This window comes from Paramisgurnus dabryanus, chromosome 4 (genome assembly GCF_030506205.2).
Source record: "Paramisgurnus dabryanus chromosome 4, PD_genome_1.1, whole genome shotgun sequence".
Lineage (NCBI taxonomy): Eukaryota > Metazoa > Chordata > Actinopteri > Cypriniformes > Cobitidae > Paramisgurnus > Paramisgurnus dabryanus.
The window spans coordinates 8563846-8585776 of NC_133340.1; the positions used below are offsets into that span (position 1 = coordinate 8563846).

The 21931-nt window shown below is 36.7% G+C and overlaps 1 protein-coding gene and 2 long non-coding RNA genes across 8 annotated transcripts in view; 2 read left to right on the plus strand and 1 right to left on the minus strand.

The window, feature by feature from the left end:
• The window catches only part of arl6 (ARF like GTPase 6), a 102695-nt gene extending 101257 nt beyond the window's left edge, over nt 1-1438 (minus strand). Inside the window, exons 1-4 of the mRNA XM_065295789.2 lie at nt 1136-1438; nt 355-500; nt 203-264; nt 12-80 (exon numbers count right to left, since the gene is read on the minus strand). Coding sequence (XP_065151861.1) covers nt 12-80; nt 203-264; nt 355-477 — 254 coding nt within the window. The 5' untranslated portion in view covers nt 478-500; nt 1136-1438. The remainder of the gene's footprint in view (nt 1-11; nt 81-202; nt 265-354; nt 501-1135) is intronic.
• Nucleotides 1439-5729: 4291 nt separating this feature from the next.
• LOC135786068 (uncharacterized) lies at nt 5730-20613 on the plus strand. 4 transcript variants are annotated; one of them, XR_010546815.1, is made up of 5 exons: nt 5730-5747; nt 19414-19508; nt 19695-19832; nt 19963-20065; nt 20201-20613. It is a non-coding gene; the product is annotated as an uncharacterized lncRNA (long non-coding RNA). The 4 variants fall into 4 exon arrangements; XR_010546814.2 differs by lacking the exon at nt 5730-5747 and adding an exon at nt 5748-5765; XR_010546813.2 differs by lacking the exon at nt 5730-5747 and adding an exon at nt 18391-18921.
• LOC135786069 (uncharacterized) lies at nt 5817-15379 on the plus strand. Of its 3 annotated transcripts, none has more exons than XR_010546817.2 (4): nt 5817-8760; nt 9369-9440; nt 13783-13958; nt 14087-15379. It is a non-coding gene; the product is annotated as an uncharacterized lncRNA (long non-coding RNA). The 3 variants fall into 3 exon arrangements; XR_010546818.2 differs by lacking the exon at nt 5817-8760 and adding an exon at nt 8785-9098; XR_010546819.1 differs by lacking the exons at nt 5817-8760; nt 9369-9440 and adding an exon at nt 9564-9573.
• Nucleotides 20614-21931: the final 1318 nt, after the last annotated feature.

The window sequence follows — 21931 nt, forward strand, 5'->3', positions numbered from 1 at the left end:
AAGAAACTCACTTGTAATAGTGTTCCCACAAATTTCTGTACCTCCCCTGCCCCGACATGTCAAAGACTGTGAAAGAAAGACTATAGAAAGAGAAAGACAGTTATTGTATTATACAGAAGTGACAAAATAGAGACAAACTGCTTTTAGATTCTAAATCTGATAACTTTACACTTAACCATATAAAGCTCATTCTAAGGTTCACCTTGAGGTCTTAAACTTTTCTATGCTGAATCCAATGGTTGGAACAATGTCTTGAGCCTGAGCCTGCAAGGAGGTAAAACAATATTGAAAGATCACCGTTTTAAAACAGAGCTTCAAATTATTTCATATATGGTACACAGTAGTATGGCATACAGTAGTGGGTTTTAGTTGGTTGATTATGGTAGTTTTCCCACTGTTGTCCAGACCCAAACACAGTACATTTACTTCTTTCTTTTTCAGACCCAGCAAACCCGTAAGCTTGTCAAAAAGACCCATTTGTTCTGCAAGTTAACAAGTTTCTGAAGAGAGATAACATCAAAGACAAGCTTCATTAGATTACTATTCATTACAGAAAAAACAAAGGCTGAAAACACTTGGCACAACGCACAAATAAGAGACGGCACAGCTTGGTTGTAATAAATTGTCAATGTTGGGGATAAGAAAAATTATTTGTTATTCTCATGTGTATATATTTTAAACAGTAATCCGATTTAAGTGAGTTACTTTTGAGTAGATAGGCAGCGAGCTACTGGCGTGGGATAAACACAGATCCCTCGTGCGCATACAGACGTTTTACTTGTTGCGTTAAAAATAAACAGGGTTATGAGGTTTATTTTGGTGGTATGTACACATAATGTACGAGAATGTACAGGCTTTAATCCTTTGAGCTGTTTAGCACGCGGGCTAGCGATGCACATACGAACAAAGCTAACCAAATCTTTCTTTTGGCGTTTGTTTATCTAACACACCCAACAACGCCAACAAAAACACAGTACGCGAAATCTAAAGACTCAAAGTTATGCTTTTGGAGATTAAGGCAGTAACGTTAGTTAGCTAGCGGGCTAACGTTAACCCGCTTAATCGGTCAGTTTTACAAGCCAAGATCTTCTTTTTACTCCTCTTCTATATTGTATGTGCATTGTAGTGATGTTACCAGTGACACCGAAGCTCCGAAGCGTGTGTCCAAAAAACGAACCGATTTTCATTGAAGCTTTGTATCGAAGCTTGATTCGTTCTGGCAAAATCACGTGACCAATGACGTCCGAAGCTTCGTTTCACACACACCCACGTGACTGCTTCGTTATCTGATTCAAAACAGACTGTAAAAAAAAGATGGACGACGCGACGTCGCCTCCCACCATTGTAATGAATTGAAGCCAAAAATGTCCGTCCACGGTCGCCGCCACGTTACATAAAAACGTCAGTTTGGAGCCAGGGCATGCGCAGAATGAATCGTCCGTGGAGCCAGAGGCGGAGCCGCCATAGATATCATATAGAAGACTAGATGCCCTATTGGCTGCTGGGGACTGAGAAATACGGCCGCCATCTTAAACCGGTCGTACTTAGTTTCGTTGAATGGCAGAAGATGCCAGAGAGAAGTTTGGTAATTGCTTCTGACTCAGCTTCAGCTTTGATAAGTATTCAGAACATTAATTCACAAAGTAGGCAAGACATTGTTATAGAAATTGTCCAAATGGCAAGTAAATTAATTAAAGAAGGAGTCAAAGTTGGATGTGTATGGATCCCTGCACATAAAGGAGTAGTAGGGAACGAGTTGGCTGATAAGAATGCCAAAGAAGCAACTGAAATGGAGAATATAAATTTAAGTATTAAATACAGTAAAGCTGAAGTTAAATCAATCATTAAAGTGCGTCTTGCAGGTTAACCACCACTGTCGATTAATGGGTACATAAATCACTCAAGATATGTGTATAATTTTTAAAATGTCTCAAAAATGGTCTTAAAGACCACTTTTTTTACGTTTTTGGTATTAACGGTTTTTTACGCAATTCTGCGATGACGTCACGTTGGGGAGAAGTGAAGGAAGCCTCAGCCAGAGCCATAGAGATAGATGAGACATTTATTGCTGTTTAATACTTACGTATACAATTTGGAAATCATATATACATCGTAGTAAATATATAATGTGTTATACTGCAAAGTTACCATGATAATTATTATTTATGATATCTGTGGAAATAAATAAAACTTCGCAAATCTGCTGATTTGATCCATTCATGTCCTGACCACCAGGCTAGAGATTTTTAAACATCCTTAGTTAATCCACACTTACTAGTCTATCAAATAATATCTCAAATATATTGTTTTGTGAAATAAAAGGATGCTTTATATTGTTTATGCGATTATAACGAATCACACGATCATTTTATACGCAGCAGTCAGCAGCTGCAGCACACTCGGATCCGACCGCATACATACTGTAATTGTTACAGGTCAAAGAAGGAAGCAGGTGTCTTCTTGATGCAACACATTTATTGAAAGGTGGTTTGCATGTATCTGCAAAGAATATTGAACAGGATTGATTAATTTCTCACGGAGCATCTCAAGTCACTGTTATCTGCTGTGTGCATTCACTCATGTATATAAAGCACTATTTCCCAAACACTCTAATATAACCTACTTCACTGTTCATCAATATAGTATAAACATATTCATTTACTAACAGAAATAACAGTCATATGAACACATTTACTCAATTACCCCAAAAGTAACATAACATTTCTTCAGACTCACTATATTCAATGTATTTCACATACAGGTTATTATTTATCTCTCAAACATTCCCTTAGAAATCATAAATTCTCTATGTAAGCCCTTATTACATGCTCTAAAGCAGCTTCACATCATATGAGGCCATATCTCTTTACTCTTGCTTCATAGCAATCATATTATCCCATTTACGTTTCTATTGGTCACACGATTACCATGGCGACCTCCGCTTTACACAAAATGGCGGACACTCGCGACTACATGTGCATCACTAAACTCACGTTACACTCAAACAGTTGTTTCACTCTCAAAATACAAGTAACAACGTGATGGCTTTTCATCTCTGTGTATAATAGTAATATTTGATTTTAAAAGAACTTTCAATACACTTACATCAGTTACACCGTTTTGCTCATGAGTACTCAAAGTGAGGATTTGTAATTCAAACTCACTCAAAACATTAACCACTAGTGATAATCGTTCAAAAACACATTTAACTGGATATATATACTTAAATTAACCTTACCTGCAAAGAATATTGAACAGGATTGATTAATTTCTCACGGAGCATCTCAAGTCACTAGGTGCGTTCCATTCGACCGTAAGTGGACTGCGAAGTGGACTTCACAGGGTATTCCGCCATCTTAAGTGAGATTCCAATCCGAAGGGAGCGAACATGTTCAGTTCGAAGGGCACTGCGCACGGCATAGGGAATCAGGGAACATCGATACATCACTTCACAGGAAGTGGAGAGCGATAATCACCCAACTGTCATTGCGCGCATCACGTGATCACCCGTCGGAACGGTCAGACCGCTATGCAATTATATGACAAGCGTTTAAAAACACATATATACACATAGTTAACCAAATAAAAGTTTACTTTCATATTTGCATGACAGTTACAGCAGGGCTTCAATTCTGTTAATAGTCAAGTAATAGCAGCAATAGTCAATTAAAGTGTATAATAAACATACGTTTTTCATTACGTAGTACTCAATGTTTTTTTTATTGTATAGTGTACATATTTGAAATTTGATAGTAAATAAAAATTAAAATATGAATGTAGTCCTATATATATTTATGTTATATCAATCTGCGCGACCCCGTCGTTGACTTTCTTTGATGACGTTTGCAGGCCGTTCCAAATGAGCGGTTATTGTCCGTGAAGTCCACTTCAACTGATATACCGTGCTCAGGGAGTAGGGAGCAGTGAACACTCCGCAGGGACCCTGTCGAATGGAACGCACCTACTGTTATCTGCTGTGTGCATTCACTCATGTATATAAAGCACTAGGCAGACCTTCGCGAGAGCTCCCCCTAGCTGTCTGTATGATGCAGACCGCCTTTTTAAACACAAACACACTGCTCTGTAGACCTCTTTTATAATGATAAGGTGTCCCTGAATAAGAATTTTTATGTAAACACTCAAGAGTAAACACTCAAAATTTAATTGGGGGGGTCTTCTGTTTCCTTGTCTTTCATTTAACTAGTACCACATAATAAACAGGCGTTCGGTGGCTTTTTACATCACGACAGACTATGCCATTTGAGGAGGAACCGCTCATTGATCACCATATTTTTATAAATCCTGTACATGTTTGGACCTGCCGAACAGGTTGAGGACTTTCATATACTTTGTTTAGCAGAGAGGTTGAGCAGTTTGACCAGCGGGCTGCGGGAACCGGACGCATATCACGCCGCCAGACTGTTTTAACTCGAAATGTATAACTATTATCAGATCGACCCACCGAGAAAGTCCCGACTCTCTCGATTGCCATTCCGCTACTGGTTGTAAGAAAGTGAGTGCGTTTGGGTCGCTGGTCCCCGCGAACAGATGTGACGTGCCTCACTCAGCTTCCAGGATTAGAGACATGCTGCCAAAACCGTTTGTGCTGAAGATCGCATAAAGTTACACCCATTTCAGGCAGGATCATCCCCCTCAAGCCAGCATGCACGAGTATGTTAATTGTTTGTTTACTTTCTACACGAAGATATGCTAACGTTATGCTATCTGGCTGTCTGCCTATCTCTCTATACTAGCCTATCTATCTGTCTGTCTGTCTTTCTGTCTGTCTGTCTGTCTGTCTATCTATCTATCTATCTATCTATCTATCTATCTATCTATCTATCTATCTATCTATCTATCTATCTATCTATCTATAATCTGCGCTATCAGAACTGTACTTTACTCGTCTTTCTATAGTCATTCTCAATGCTCTCAATGCGGCTTTGGGAAATTCTCTCCCCAGCGTGACGTCATACAGTGCGTTGTGGGGGAAAGGAGAATCATTGCAAACCGCTGTACTTTTTCATACTTTTTCGGGTTTTGTGATACCCAACAACATAAAATACAATGGATAACAGTTTAAATGTTTATTATCAACAAGCAAATTGCACAAATTCGTTGAAAAATTTTACCTGCAAATCGCCCTTTAAAGGAAAGGTAAAGGAGAAGTGGCAAGTCCTGTGGGATAATGGTCAGTCTGGTAGGAAATTATATAATATCCAAAAAAGAGTGGGGGTGAGTAGAAGTACTTGCAGAAATATAAATGAAGAAAATATCATTTCAAGAATGAGATTTGGGCACACAGGATTAAATAGTACATTAGTTTTAATGGAAAAACATGATAATGGGAGGTGTAGTGTATGTAACACACAGGATACCATAGAACATGCTATTGAGGTATGTTCTAAATATAGTAATGAGAGGCAGCATTTAATCCATCAACTAGAAGATGAAGAGATACCGTTGATAATAAATGAAATATTGCAAAGGAAATCTAGTGATTTATGTTTTAAGTTTTTATTTTTATTTTTTAGGAAAACTGGTTTAATAAGGATAATTTAAGTGTAGAAACAATAGTATTCAGATCCACACTCCATTTCAGAAGGTGGCAGTAATGCAACCAGACGTTGTTTGCCAACTGCCATAAAATAAGAAGAAGAAGAAGAAGATGCCAGAGCACCGTGGAGCATTTTCCTGTTCTAATCGGCAGACCATCGCAAATAGAGCCCGGAGGATTATTTTCACAAGTACTTTTTAACATTGCGGTACTACTGGTTGTATTTTGTGAATAGAATATTAACAGAAAATTGAGAAAGAGCAAAGATTATTGATTTTACTGTACTGAAATCGTAAATGTTTACTGCACCAGCCGTTGTTCACCCTGCAAGCCCTCACGAAAATTAACCATGGTTTTACTACAGTTAAAACCAAAAAACCATGGTTACTGTAGTAAAACCATGGTAACCACAAAATAACCATGGTGTTGACAACCATGATTTTCAAAAACCATAGTTAAACCATGGTTAGTGTAGTAAAACCATGGTTTTGCTGATAGTAATCAATGCACCAAAAAACCATGGTTACTACACTTTTACCACAATAAAACCATGGTTAATTTTCGTAAAGGGAGGAGAGGTGGGGTAAAGTAAAGTAATAATTACAAGAGTTTCTCTGTTGTTGTGAGTATTGTGTAAGGCGCTATATACATGTGTATTATTATTATAAGGTGCTGTGAGCTGCGTGATCCGCCGAGCTTTAAAAAGCTAAGATGTCAACAGACATGCACGTTGTGCGGGAGGATCTGGAACAGATAATGTTTTCCTTCGTAGGGAGGACATTGAGGAGACTCGGTTTGGAAGGCTATGTTTACATTAATGCGTTTATGCTTTAAAACGCGTTACTTTTGCTACGTTTACGCCTTTCATCTACACTACATCACCGTTTTCGACCCTCATAAACGGATTCGTTCGCAAACGCTGAAGACCCCCCAGATAGCATGCACTACCGGGCCTCATCTGGGCCAACTATGTCACATATGGCTCAGTTCCGGTGGCGTCAAAGGCCATATGGGCCATATCTGGCCCACACACATCAAGCCGTTTTTAGTGTGAGTTGTGGCTTGTTGTGTGTGGGCCAGATACGGCCCATGTGCGACAAGCCGGTTTTAATTTGAGTTGCGGCTTGTTATGTCTGGGCCAGCTACGGCCTGTGTGCAACAAGCCGGGTTTTAATTTGAGTTGCGGCTTGTTATGTGTGGGCCAGATACGGCCCGTGTGCGACAAGCCAATTGTAGTTTGAGTTGTGGATTGTTGTGTGTGGGCCAGATACGGCTGAGTGCGACAACCCGGTTTTAGCGTGAGTTGTGGCTTGTTGTGTTTGGGCCAGTCCTGGCCCTTGTGTGACAAATCGGTTTAGGATGAGTGATGGCTTTTTGTTGTGTGTGGGCCAGATATTACTGGTTTATGGTTATGTTGACATCAGACTGTTTTTATGTGTGTTTCGGCTTATTTATGGGCCAGATATGTAATATGCTGCATGGTTAGCTTATTGGTTTTAAAATGTAAAGGAAGGCAGCTGAATTTTTTCCATTGTAATTTTTCTTCTAGATCTGACAGGGCTAGGCTTCTTCATATTCGGCTCAAATAATTCAACCATATTTATCATAATCAGACAGCTTTGTCTATCAGATCTTCTTGGACTCTGGCACAGAACTCAAAGAATTCTAGGCGACAATTTTTTGATAATCCATTAACACAGGGCTCAACATAAAGGACTGTCCTGTGGCCCGGGGCAAGTGTGAGAGATGTTCGGGCAAGTAAAAAGTATTGTCACTTGCCCGATCGGGCCAGTGCTTCACCCTCAGTCACTAAAATATATTTTCATCAATGTATTTAGCATCTTTGAAGCAGACATTTACTTGGGTAAAACACGATGAAAGAAACTATGCAATATTTAGCACAATTTGCTGTCAGTTTACAGGTAAAGCAGAAAAGTTGGGAGCCTTTTTTTCATTGGAACATATCTGTTTTATATGTATACAATATTTGACTTTTAAATTATTATTTTTAAATATGTGACACTGACATTTTTTATTGGGGCCAGTGAAAATTTTGGCAGGGCAAGTGAAAAATTTGAACCACTGGCCCGACCGGGCCAGTATAAAAAATTATTTGCGTTGAGCCCTGTAACAGAACAGCTTGTTTTAGGCAGCTAAAAATTTTACATTTATGTGCAACATCTGGTGAAAATTTAATGTCAATAACACCTTTAGAAATATATGGTAACTGAGGAAAAATGGTGACGAGTTAAATTTTACCCGCTGCATATTTAATGTAAATTAACTGCTTGCCCTGCATTAAAGACTTGTAAATGCACAACGCTGAGGCAAAGAACCCCAAACCCCATTTAAAATCCTTTAATGCACAGCAAGTCATTCATTATCCCACTTATTCCATGGTCATTTGCCAAGTTATAGACAAGTTAAAACTAGTTTTGCTCTTTGTAGCTTAAAATTTGATAGAATGGGTAAAAATAACAGTTATTTCCAGGAGCTCCTCTTTTTTGTAAACAACTGATCTGTCTTTTATAAATCTGATATAAAAGACTCTTCTGAGATTTGAAGGATGCACACTACTATTCGTTAGGTAGGCTACTCAAGTTTAACCAAACTGTTCGTGGACCCCGTTTACTTCCATAGTATTACTTTTCCAATTCCTGCTATAGAAGTGAATGGGATCCAAAGACATTTATGCAGGTTTGTAACAACATGAGGGTGAGTAAATGATGACAGAGTTTTCATTTTTGGGTGAACTATTTAACCTTTTACAGCTTAGCAGAAAAATGTTATGTGACCTTTAAGAATAGGATAAAGTACATCTTTAACAAAAGCAAAGATTAAAAAACAAATTGTAGAATAAATAGAAAGTGCTACACAAGTGTAAAACAATACAAAATCGTCCCACTATCATATGCAGATGTGTCACTTTGCAATGGGGCAATGATGAATAGTACACAAAACAACCAAATAAGTTTTTACGATTTATAAACAATTTAAAGATATTTTAAAGTGTTATGTACTTTTCTAATTCCAGAGATGTTTATTTATGTAAATGGTGTGAGGCTTTACCATGTATATAATAGGCCAATGGCTATGCTGTGCACGCGAAACATGTCCTGCCCCTTTAAAGGGAGTTACCATGGAAACTGAAGGAGCACGAGGACAGCTAGCTCCGTCTCCCGCGGTTTCTTCGCTGTTTTCAAGTAAGTTTAGTCCATCAAATCACACAAATAATACTAAAACCTGTTGTTGACACGCTTTTGTTATATATTTACCTCATATAAATGGTTTGTATCTTTGAGAAAAGTTCGTTACCATCCCAACATGTTTCCGCACATGCGGTCGGAACTGTGCTTCCGGTTTCTGTTGGTTTACTTGCTAAACTGATCTCTTGAAAAAATAACTCGTCGAAAATATTTTTTTTGTTTCCAATGTAATATACGTGTTGTTAATTTGCTTGTTATAAGCTAGGACTTTGTTGTTATTTTTGCTTAGCAGAGTTTAACGGAAGTTACGTGTTTTCCACAAAAGCCTCTTTACTGTATGTATGTTACTGCTGAAACCGTCTATAAGCGTCAGCTTTTGCTCTTGTTTATGAACGTTTGGGCTTTTGAAAACATAGATGAGAGGTTTCAAAGTCTTTGTTAACGTTGTCAGTGCATGACTGGAAGTAGGCAAATTTATTTAGTCTAAATATGTGATGTACTGTAACGTCTAAACCTTGTTAAATTGCACGGAGTGCTGAAGCTACTAACGTTAGTACGTATGTTTTATCGTATACAAATACAGACATGTTGTTCTCTGATTTCAGGAGTGACAAAAACCCTCTATAATAGAAGAGAAGCTCAAGATTTCAACATTTTCTGAAGGGAGTTGCAGACAGGTGTAGAAAACTGCTTTTCAAATTTTCCACATTTATCACAGTTATTTTAAGATGTTGACATCTAAACGTGAGTAGCATTGTGTGAGCAATATTAAATAAGTAAATCTTACACTGCATATTTTACATATGACTAGTAAGTAAAACCTCAAACTTATACACTGCTATTCAAAAGTTTAAGCTTGTGATTATTTATTTGACCAAAAATACAGTAAAAACAGAAATGTTGTGAAACATTATCACAAAGTAAATAAGCTGTTTATAATGTGAATATATTGTAAACTGTAATTTATTCTTGTGATTAATGTTGAAATTTTAGCATCATTACTCCAGTCTTCAGTGTCACAATATTCTTCAGAGATCATTCTAATACGCTGATTTGCTGCTCAATTAACATTTCTGATTATCAACAGTTGTGTTGCTTCATGTTTTAGTGTTTTTCAGGATTTTTGGATGAATAGAAAATTAACCCTGAAGAACCCTTCTCTTAACATTGATTAACATTGGCCAAATTTGACCCGTGGATTCTCCAGGGTTAAAATAATAGTCTATTATAATAGAATAATAGTTCACAGAATAATGAAAATTTCTGCATGATTTAATCCATGTTAATACATATGATCATCTTCTTTCAGACGAGCACAAAGTTATATTAGGGTGCACTTACTTATCATACTTAAACAGACCGAACCGTACCAGAGTACGATTGTCCCCACTCCCCCACTCATCTGCACATATCAGAGTGTTTTACAGTGACAGCTAAAGTTTTACATTTCATACAGGGTTCATATAATGTAGGTACACCCTTAGAAAATGTGTAAAAAAAATCTATGCTATTTATATATCATTAAATAATATAGTGAATGTGTGGAAAGCCCTGAGCACGCAAAAGTGAAACTGAGATTACAGAATTAGCGCTGTCTGCCTCTAAATGCAGTTACTTTACTTTCCCACTCTGAAAGTGAAGTATACCTAAACTTTGAGAGCAAATGACTAGTATGACGGGCCGGTAACTTTAGTAATTTTACATTAATTTAGCTAGTTAGCTATTATTATAATCACAAATACTTTTATAATATATTACTGAATTAAGCCAGTTACACTTAACTATCATTATATGAGTATGAAATTCCTCATCATTACTAAATAAATCTTGGAAGTAAACCATCAAATTTGCTGAAAAAAGTATACATTTCTGAATACACAATACATGTCACATTTGAAACAATCAACTTTACTTATAAAACATCTTACATTTTGAGATTTAAAACAACTGTGAGGTTATCTTACCTTTAAAGTGCCCGTATTATGAAAAACTCACCTTTTCTGGGTTTTGGGGTGTTCATTTGTGTCTCTGATGCTCCCACACGCATACAAACTCGGAAAAAAATCCATCCATGCTGTTTTGAGTGAGATACAGGTTTCTGAATGTCCTCTGCCTTGAGTCTCAGATTGCGGGAGTTCAAACTCAGCTCCGTTGTGACGTAACAAAAAGTTTCGTCACATTCAGTTTGAATTTTCCCGCCCACCACCCCACTCGCAGGTCTCCACCCACCAGGTAGCTAGAGAGCATAGAGCAGTCACTTGAATGAGACCCTCTGTGCTGTTATCATCTCTCACGGAAATAACAGCGCTATTTGGATATTATGGATTATACTCCCACCTACTTTTAAAAACAAAGTTTTAACGCGTGGTTATTGGAACCCGGAGTAATCTTATATATAGTGTGTTACGACGCAAACAGTCCTCAGATTGTAGGCGATAAGACCTTCATGCGAAATCTGATGTAAACAACAGACTATGTATCTATATTTCACGGATTATAAGCATTTGTGGAAAAATTCGATTCGCGATCGCGTTTTTTCATCACAAAGGTAAAAAGTCACGTTATATTTTGCATGTTGTCATCTTCTGTCACAAAATACTACATTTATGATGCTAGAGCTAAAAGCTTTTTGCCAAACTAACCGAGACCGTACGCCCCGGCTTTTCTGACGAGGCGAGCCTCTTAATAACTTTACGGTGTGCATAGATATATACACGGTCCGGACCTCCCGCTAGCTTCTAGCAATTAGCAGGCGGTCCACAAGCAGTATACATCCCCCGCCGGGTCTTAATTTCTGTAATTTGCGAAAATAATACGTTTGAAATTGTTTATAACGGGAATATGTTAGTATGGTCCAGGGAAAACGAGTGTATTGTTCAGACTGCTACATCACAATTTACGCTGGAATTTTGTGTGTCATGATGAGTTTGACACACCGAGACCGGGCCTTACCGCCCCGGCTTTTCTGATGAGGCTAACCCCCGAACGGTCCGGACCTCCCGCTAGCTTCTAGCAATTAGCACGCGGTCCACAAGCAGTATACATCCCCCGCCGTGTCTTAATTTCTTTAATTTGCGAAAATAATGCGCTTGAAAATGTTTTATAATGGGAATATGTTAGCATTGTCCAGGGAAAACGAGTTTATTGTTGTGACTGCTAACGTAACATCACAATTTACTCTGGAATCATTGTGTGTCATGAGTTTCTTCTCCTGTAGTGTACTTATTAGTGATACTTTTCTGCATGATTTGTCTGTTGGCAACATAAACCGTCAATAATAATAATATATAAAATAATAACACCGTATGGTCTGTACTGCTCACGATACCACTGAGCATGCGCACGGGCACATGACGTTAGTAGTGGGGCGTGATCAAAGGAGCAGCAGCTCATAAATATGTAAGACTAGCTCAAAACGGCACAATCTGAACTGCCCTGAAACAGAGGCTACTAGAGATGGGTAACAATCTTTTCCTACAAGCTATTTCGAGCAAACAACTTTTGAAACATGCTTGATGGAACTCATACACCTATATAACTTGTGGAAAAGCAGTCATAAGATGGGCACTTTAAGACAGTGGTCTCAAACTCCCGGCCCGCGGGCCATTTGCGGCCCGCCCTCCCCCTATTTGCGGCCCGCGGCACCTTTCAACATTATAAAATAATCTGGCCCGCAGAAAGATTTTTATTCACTTTGTTAAATATTCGTCTGATTTTTAATTTAAACGTTTAATGGTTCGTTCACATGTCGCGTCTAACAATGTGTGTTAAGGCGTTTCTTACTTTCTAAAGTGCTCTGACGTTGCGCTCCGTAGGGGGTGGCGTCACCCGTTGCTACGCAGCCATGAGCCGCGCGCGCCCTCCGTGATTGCGAGGAGAATGGAATGCGTGATCGGATTTTAATTCCTCATCTGAACCTCGCGTCAATCATATCATTGTCACAATGCGATCAGTTAATCTGGTCGGGACTTTGTAGTGTTTGTCCAGAGAAGATTTGTTATTTCCGGGTGGATTTTCAGCTCAGAGAAGAGCTGCGGTGGAGTTCACATCAACAAGTCACTTTTTATGGAGACACCGCATGGCAGAGCCATAGATGTAATGCAGTATTAAAGTACAGATAAGAAAAAGAACCATCAAAGTGCCCAGGTTAAGAAAAGAGGAAAGATGAGGAGAAACGTAGCCTACAGAAGATAAAAGTATGTATACTGCTAATGAAGTATAATATATTATAGCTTGCTATGCAATTACACATAGAGCAGTATTATATTTGTTTTCTGTTTAACTAGCTTATGTAACATTGACTACTCATTCAAAAGTTTTAGGATCACTTTCACTTTTTAATATTTTTCCACATATAATAACAAATTCATTAAAACTGTGGAATAACAAAGATGGAACTACTGAAGTCAATACTTTGACTGAAAACAATCCAAAATAAATCAAAACACTGATGGTAAGATTTTTATAATAGTTTATAAATGTATACAGAAATTTAATTTGTTAGATAAGTGCAAGGTTTTAATAGGCCTTAGTTATTAAAGATAAGGTTAAGAAATGATTTACTTTTTTAAAATAATGTATATTTAAAAGATAAAAACCCCTGCTTATATATTTTCAAGTATTATTATTATTATACATTAAATAATAGAATTTAAACAGTACATTTACCAAAAAATTGTACTTTTTTGAACATTAAAATAAGTCTGCGGCCCTCCGATGAAATGTCAATCTCAGAAATGGCCCCAACCCAGTTTGAGTTTGAGACCCCTGCTTTAAGATGTAATTAATATATAGGATATATGTATGTATGTATGTTTTGAATTATTGAGAAAAACAAAAAGCATTAGGCTTTGCCCTGCGCTCCCCTTTAATTTTAAAACAGAACTGTGTCACAAAAGCTCTGTGCAAGTAGTCCAAGTATTTCAAAGGAACTATATCAGTTTTACCCCCACAGTTTGTCTATATTCCTCTCAAAAATGAGATTTGACTCGTTTCTTCATTTTTCATTAAATTTTACAGATTTCAAAACAATTTATTCTTGAGAGGAGGCACCACAGTTAAAGACAGTGTTTTGAAGAATTTTGAACTTCCTGCTCACAAACTACATACTTCTCCAGTTAGTCTGACAGGCTATCAATGAGAATGCGGCATTACAGGACACCACTGAAAACTATACCACTAAAAACTGATTATTGGTAAGTCTTTTTGACAATAACTAATGTTATTTATTCATGTTTGGTGTCAGCTAATATGTGTATACCCTATAAATGTTAGATTTTTTTATACTTATTCTCTACCTCACTGTTTACATTTGTCATCGTAGCTGCAGTCAGAAGAAACAGATTAACAGCAACTATCTGCTTGAGACCAAGAGATTGAGCACTGGGTTAAGACATGGTTGCAGCTTGCCACAGACAGAGATGAAGGTCGTTGGGCAAAAGAGAAGATTTAAAGGCATAGCTCACCCAAAAATGGAAACTCATTTACTTACCATCAAGATGTTTCAAACTCTATCAAATGTATTTGTTCAGTTACTGACTGTTATAAATTATACAGGTTTGGAACAACCTTTGGGTGAGCAAAATTACAGTTTTAATTTTAATTAGTGAACTATCCCTATTGTGAGTTTTATAAGTTTATTAAGAAATGTTGAGTATTATATCAGAGTTTTGTATGTAAGGAGATGGTAGTTGTACGTTTGTGTGTTAATATAGATGGTTTCAGTGGCAACAACATAAATCACTTTCATGGCCCAAACTTAACTTCGGGTAGACCTCCACATAGATTCAATAACAACCGAGTATCTCTGGAGCAGTTTTTTTTCTGATAACAAACAAAATAAATAACCAGTAAATAGCCTTAGATCAAATCATAGCTAAAGCATTTCAACCATTACATTGATCTAATGTTACTGGGTAAAATTAAGCTTTACAATTTTAGCTACAGATCTTTGAAAATGTTTGTACGGTATACTGTCCATTTCCAGAAAGGTAATAAAAACAGCGTGCACAGTGACGCTGCTGACGTGTTATCCTCAGACATGTTTGTGAAGATTGTTTTGTTTATAGCGTGCGTCTCCCTCAGACTGTAAAAAAAGCTTGGGAACAAGAAAAGCTTGGGCAAACAAGATTACATGTCAGCAGCGTCACTCCAGTGTTGTGCACGAGGTTCACAACAGACCTGGAAGAGAAGACGATGCTGAATAAAGTCATAATTTCTGTTATTTTTGGACCAAAATTTATTTTTGATGCTTCAACACATTCTAACTGACCCACTGATATCACATGGACTACTTTGATGATGTACAGTATATATTTGATCGTGTATACACATATCTAAAACATCTTAAACTGTTTCCGAAGATGAACGGAGGTGTTACGGGTTTGGAATGACATGAGGGTCATTAATTACATAATTTTCATTTTGGATGAAATAACCCTTTAAGTTTGGCCAGGTGTGTAACTGTGGCAACGCACATGCATCTATGGGTTCCAGTATATCTTACTATATAACATATTAATTTAACTAACATGTTTGACAAATATAATTATGTTTATTTATAAATTATTATCTGTATTGGATTTTTTAAATGTTTAATAAAGAAATTTTGACTATATGAGTTTTAGTTTTTTCTTAACTATAGGTTAATTAGCATATAGTAAGAGTAGATGTGTGCCACAGCTTAGAAGACGCTACTGCATGGAATGACAGCAATGACTCAACCTGAGTGCGGTTGCCAGAAGTCAGCCATAACTGGGACGGATATGGGCCACATTTCAGAAATGGCATGGGTCACATCTGGCCCAGATGGCAGTGGAGTGACTGACATCTGGGCCTGATGTGGCCCATGCCATTTCTGAAATGTGGCCCATATCTGGCACGGTTATGGCTGACTTCTGGCAGCGCACTCAGGTTGAGTCATCGCCGTCATTCCACGCGGTATGTGAGCCAGATGAATGTGGGAGATGTGGGCCACATCTGGGCCAGATGTCAATTGCTATCTGGGGCCTGTTTTAGTTTGAGAACTGTAAATGAACGTAGACGGAGTCTTATGTAAACGAACAGCTGACGTTAATGTGACAGCGCATCATTTTCAAAGTAAAAATTATTTTATTCATGTAAATTTTGGTTTGCAACGGAGGTTTTGCCAAAAATAGTAAACATCTACCAACCAGCTATTATAAACGCTATATCGGATTGTTTTAACATGTATCCTTATAGATAATCCCTTACGAAAATTAACCATGGTTTTACTACAGTTAAAACCAAAAAACCATGGTTACTGTAGTAAAACCATAGTAACTACAAAATAACCATGGTTTTGACAATCATGGTTTTCAAAAACCATAGTTAAACCATAGTTAGTGTAGTAAAACCATGGTTTTGCTGATAGTAATCAATACACCAAAAAACCATGGTTACTACACTTTTACCACAATATAACCATGGTTAATTTTCGTAAGGGATGTCTGTTTTATATTAATGTTTGAGTATTGTTGGGTTTAATGTGTTTATGTTTTGTTTAAATTTAGTTAGCTTACGTAAAATAGACTGTAATTTTAAACGCCATATAGGCGTTGCAAAGGCCAATATGAAGGGAGAATTGTAATGGGTCAGACATTATTTTCTAGTTTAATGTAAGTTTTGTTTGCTACTTTAAAATGAATTTCGTTTCGGATAATTTGTCTCTTAATTTTAATCGATGTTTTGTTGATAAGTTTTGTGAATATAAATTAATAAAAACAATAAACTCAACGTCATTAATATAATGCTCGTTTAGGCGCTTGGCTTTTAGCTATTTGTGTGTTGCTAGCGGAGGACGTGCACGGACCTCGCACACTTTTAAAAATTAATGCAATAAGCATTTCTGGTAGGCTAAAGCAATACTTCACTTGTTTGATTGAAGTTTGCATTTGCTGAAATTTATTTTTGCTTCAAGTTCGCTACTGTTTAGTACTGTTCACTTGAATGCTTTCTTTTTAAATCATAAAGACCTTTCTGTTTAGTTATAAAATCAAAATTAACCTATTAATCATATTAATATGTTGTAGGGGGGAGCTAGAACAGTATAAGACTTTCCCAAACACATTTTTATAGGTTCAAAAATAGTGTCTGTTATAGTTGCCAGCAAAGGACCCATGTATGACTTTTTGTCAATATCGCACACCCCTAGGCTGCATAAACGTGCAAAGGTAAGCTATTATTAGAGTATTAAGTTATTTTACACTTTTATGCGCATGCCCAGTTACGTGATTGGTCATGTTTCATGCGTTTATGGTGGTGTATAGTGTGGATGAAGATTCTTTTTAAAATGCCAGTATAAACGAGGATCGTTTTCATTTTAAAATGCCGTTTTAAAACGCAAATGCTCTAATGTAAACATGGCCTCGTTGTCATTGGTTGTGTCTGTGTTTTTAAAGATAAGGCTCCACCATGTTGCCAAACTCACCTCTCTTGAACTACAGAAAGGGAGCACGGGAAAGAAGCTCTGCAAAACAGTCCTCTTTCAGGGGTGTGTGTGAATGTGCGTGTGTGTGGGGGGAGAGGTAGTGGGGGGAGGGAGGGGGGTTACAAATCATTTTAAATTGTTTCTTCACCTTATTAAAAAGTCTTATTGTACTGCAACTAACTGTTTCTGCATCTTTGTCATATTTATAGTGTGTGATTTATAAAATATCTTATATCCTACATCACATATTTTGACGTCTGCTCACTTTATATCTTATATCAGAATATTTTATTACTGTTTAGTGAATATTCATTAATTCCTACTATGAACATTAAGTGGCGCTGTCCACATTAGTGTTTGTAACACTAATATTCTAAACCTAAATCTTGACAAACTATATATTGTTGGAAAGCTCAAAGAGTATAATTTTCATATTTTATTACAATTTGGGGAAAATTATGACATAGTGAGAGTCAGTTTCCAAAATGTTACGGGCCCACAGGTAGGCCAAATTTGTTTTTGCATATAACACTAAAACCCTACTCTAAACCTAAAAAATCATGACAAGCTATATATCATCTGAAAGCTCTCAGAATGTAGTTTTAATATTTCAAAACCTTTTTGCATGAATAATAATGCGGTGACAGTTATTTATTAGTTTGTACAAGAGTATGTGGCAAAATCTAGTGGCAGTTGTTGGTAAAACCATTAAAATTGTGACACAAACATAATTTTTTGTGATTTTAACTTGAAATTTGGATCACAACTACTTGAGACATATTGCTTATAATGTTAACATTATTTATTGTGTGAAACATTAACTTTTATGTAATTTTATTTATAAATTAATATGTTACTGCATTATTTTATATATTAAAATAAAGGTAAACGGGTATACAAATATTTATATTTGATATTTTTTACATTCTAACTCATTTGTGAAAAACCCTAAATTGTCTTCTTTAAAACAAGACCAAGATTAGGTTTCTAGCCCAAAGAATCCCAGAGAAATATTCATTTAAAGATTTACATCACATTGTCACCCTCCACTCAAACGGGATTTGCGGCACATAAGGGGTTAAAATACGCCGAACCATGTGTATCATAGCTCCATGAATGACCTTTGCAGCAAAAAACCCGCGTGAAAATCAGTTCGGTATTCACTGAGATATGATTAATTAAATGCGTTGATAGCTCATTCCACCAGTCATACAGATTACACTGAGTGGAGCGGGTGACCGATCTAAGATGGCGGACCCATGTCTCGCCGCGCCAGTAGGCAGTAGCGGTCGATAGGGCGAGTATAGGTTTATACTCGACGCGTCAACGCGGAGTGGGCGGTCGCGCGCGTTGGGTGCGCGAGACCCCATTTCGCGTGGCGCTGTGCACGGCATTTTTTGTAACTTTCCGCGCGGCTCCGCATCCGAAAATGACCGAACTCGAGGCGATTCTGTCCGAGCAGGCAAGCCTGTGACGTATCTCTTTGATCAATCCAAGCAAAACAATGTATATATTTATCCAGTAGGGGTTCAGATAAAAATCGGCAGCCGGCAGCAGGAAGTGGCTGCCATTGACAGCCTGAAGGTAGGAGGGACCTGACAGTCGTTAACAGCCAATCAATATCGACCAACGTGAACTCAACCAATCACATATAACTACAACAGCAGCCATTGCATGCTTTAGTAATGGCAGCGATTAATCGAGCACCGGTAAGTTTTAAACGGAGTAATGAATGTAAGTTTGATTTTAACTGTTATCTTAGTAAACGATAGTGTAACTGCCTATTTTAGTTTAAACGTTAAATTTATTCCAATTCGTGTTAGAAACGTAGTTTGTGTACCATGTTACATCATAATTGTTGCTGTATGTTAGGGGGCTAATAACGTACTTCAAATATAACGTTTACGATTAAACATTAACGTTTGTTAACGTGTTAACAAGAGTCTACTTAATAATATAAAATGAATGTTGTTTGACTGGATGTATAGAAGAGTATGTGTGATATCCATCAACTTATTGATTTTTTTCTTTTACTATAACAATTGACAAAACGGTTATTTTAACAACTACTCTTCTATTTCTGCCTTCACCTTTTGTGTATCTGACTATCAGTTATGACAGGTAAGAAGCCATTACATTTCCAAAATCTTACTTACTTAAGTGAATTAATTTTTGTTTTGTTTGTTTGTTTTTATTTTTAGGAAGAAGCAGTGCACATCAACCATGTTGGAAGCATTCAAGGATGAGACAAAATGGCAGGAGAAAGAAGTGCAGAACATCAGAGTACATCTTGATGGTAGTAGCACATTCAATAATACGCAAACACTGAAAGTCTTTACCCTCACTAACTATTATAGTAGCTTTATAGCAAATGCCTTATACATAACCTGCTCCCATATGATGGACTTCTGTTTTTAGGGAGCTTAAGCTGTGATGTTTGGAAATTGCAGTAATTTTTGGGTTTGTTTATAATACCCAATAGTTGCCAGATGCTGTCCTGTCAGAAGTTCTTCTTCACGTGGTCCTGGAGGAGGGTGATGCTGCTGCATTGTTAAATCTCTCTTTGGTTTGTTCCAAATTCAGAAGTCTGGTGGACAGGCACACTTCTGCTGGCTTGATGGTATTCATTTTCTTTTACATATTTGATTTAAAGATGTTTAAAATGGTGCCATATCATTAAATTTCTCTGACATGTCTGAATGTTTATATTTGTAATGGTCATTTATTATTTTTATAATTTCAATATACAGGTGTAACTAAATGGAGTACAAAGTCTGAGCCATCCCAGGACCTTTAGAAAATGTTTACACTTCAGCCAACACTGCAATGAAGTGTACAATAACTGCTTACCAGGTGTGCAAATTAAGCATGAAATTGTGATCACTGCTAGGTTCATGGCAAAATGCAATGGGAATATGTCTGTGCATGCTTGTCTACTGTTAAGGTTATTTATGTATTAATGTCTCCATTTTCTTATGAATCCTCTAGGTTATGTTGGAAGAGGAAAACGAGGAGAGATGCAAGGCTTTTACTCCGAAAACACCCATCCAGGGGTTTGCAGTGAGTGGTGCATGATGCTACAGGAGGAATAACTCTGTATAACACATCAGTTCTGTTCTGAAAGTCTTGTAAATACCTCCAGGATTGTTGTTCGTGATTCTGATTTCTGACATCTACTAGGGAGTGCCCCTAATATTATGTGTATATGTTTATGAAGAAGTTTCTTTGTCTCAAATCATGCAATCATGCTCTTCTGCAAATCATGCACCAAAGGGTACTGTATTTCTTATGTTTTATATCTTAAGGACCACAATGGAAATAAGCCTATGGGCTTTTTGTATTTTTATCCTTTTGAACACTTCATGTTGATTGTTGTTCAATAAAGTATTTAATCAATTCAATTCAATACATGTATCCAAAGCTTTCTACTCTAATTAACTTTTTAATACAAAACTGTATATTTGTCTTTTATTAAACAATATAATATATATTCTCAACTCTTAATACTTTACATTAAAGCAACACTTGGAGTATAAAATAACAACACCGGTTTCTAATGTTCTGAAGGATTGCATATTAAATTGGTTATAATACTTAGCTTATAAAGTTTGGATAATTTGCATATTACACAACGTGTTAATGTGCCTGTTTCTTGAGTTACTAATGTAAAAAAACAAGCAAAATAAAAATATTTAAAATAAAGGTCATTGGTGAGACCTGTCTCTCTTTGTCATTTAGGCGTGTGTGTTTGGCCTGTAAAATAAATATACAACATACAGTACATCTAGTGGGAAGTGCCTCATATAAATATGAATTCATTTATCTAGGTGTTGTGCATCTCTTTCATTACTTCACACAAACATTGATTTAGACGCATATGCATACATAAATATTCAGCTGGAATTTAACGTCTGGCCAAATTCTCTCTTTCTTTGTTTAAATTCAATAAACCTTTTTAATCAGAAAATACTGACATTTATACTTATTTAAATAAGTATTAGAAATTATAATTATTTGTCTTGGTGCCGCTGACAGCCTCCTCTTTATTCCGGTTTTAGTGTTTGTGCATATCTTTCATTATTTCACACAAACATTGATTTACACGCATTCATAAATATTCAGCTGCAATTTAACGTTTGGCCAAATTATCTTTTTCTTTGTTTAAATTCCATAAATCTTTTTAATCAGATAATACTGACATTTATACTTATTTAAATACGTATTAGAAATGTTTATAATTATTTATTTGTCTTGCTGCCGCTTACAGCCTCCTCTGGTTTCCGGTTTTAGTGTCAGGTACTGTCTGCTGCCAGTGGCAGCAACTTCCTGCTGACAGCTGACGATTTTTCGCTGAACCCCCTCTCTATTTATCTGACACTCTGGAAGTAAAGTATGGAAACTTTGCAGTTTAAAATACGAATTCTTTTACATGATTCAGAATGTTTGGCTTATATTTGTATTGAAAGAACTACTGGACGAGGAATAAAATACAAACCTTAAGATGTCTGTACTGTTTGTTTAGTAAAAACGTTAATGAAATGATAATGTTTAATAAAGACATATTTAAAATATTGTTGTTTTATTCATGTTCTCATATTTATATATATCAAACTCTAATGTTAAAAGCACCAGGGTTGATCCAGCGGACGACTTCTTCTATCCTCTTCTTTGTGTTTGTTTTTGACTTTATTGCTCGCGTCGCCCCATACAAAAATGTAA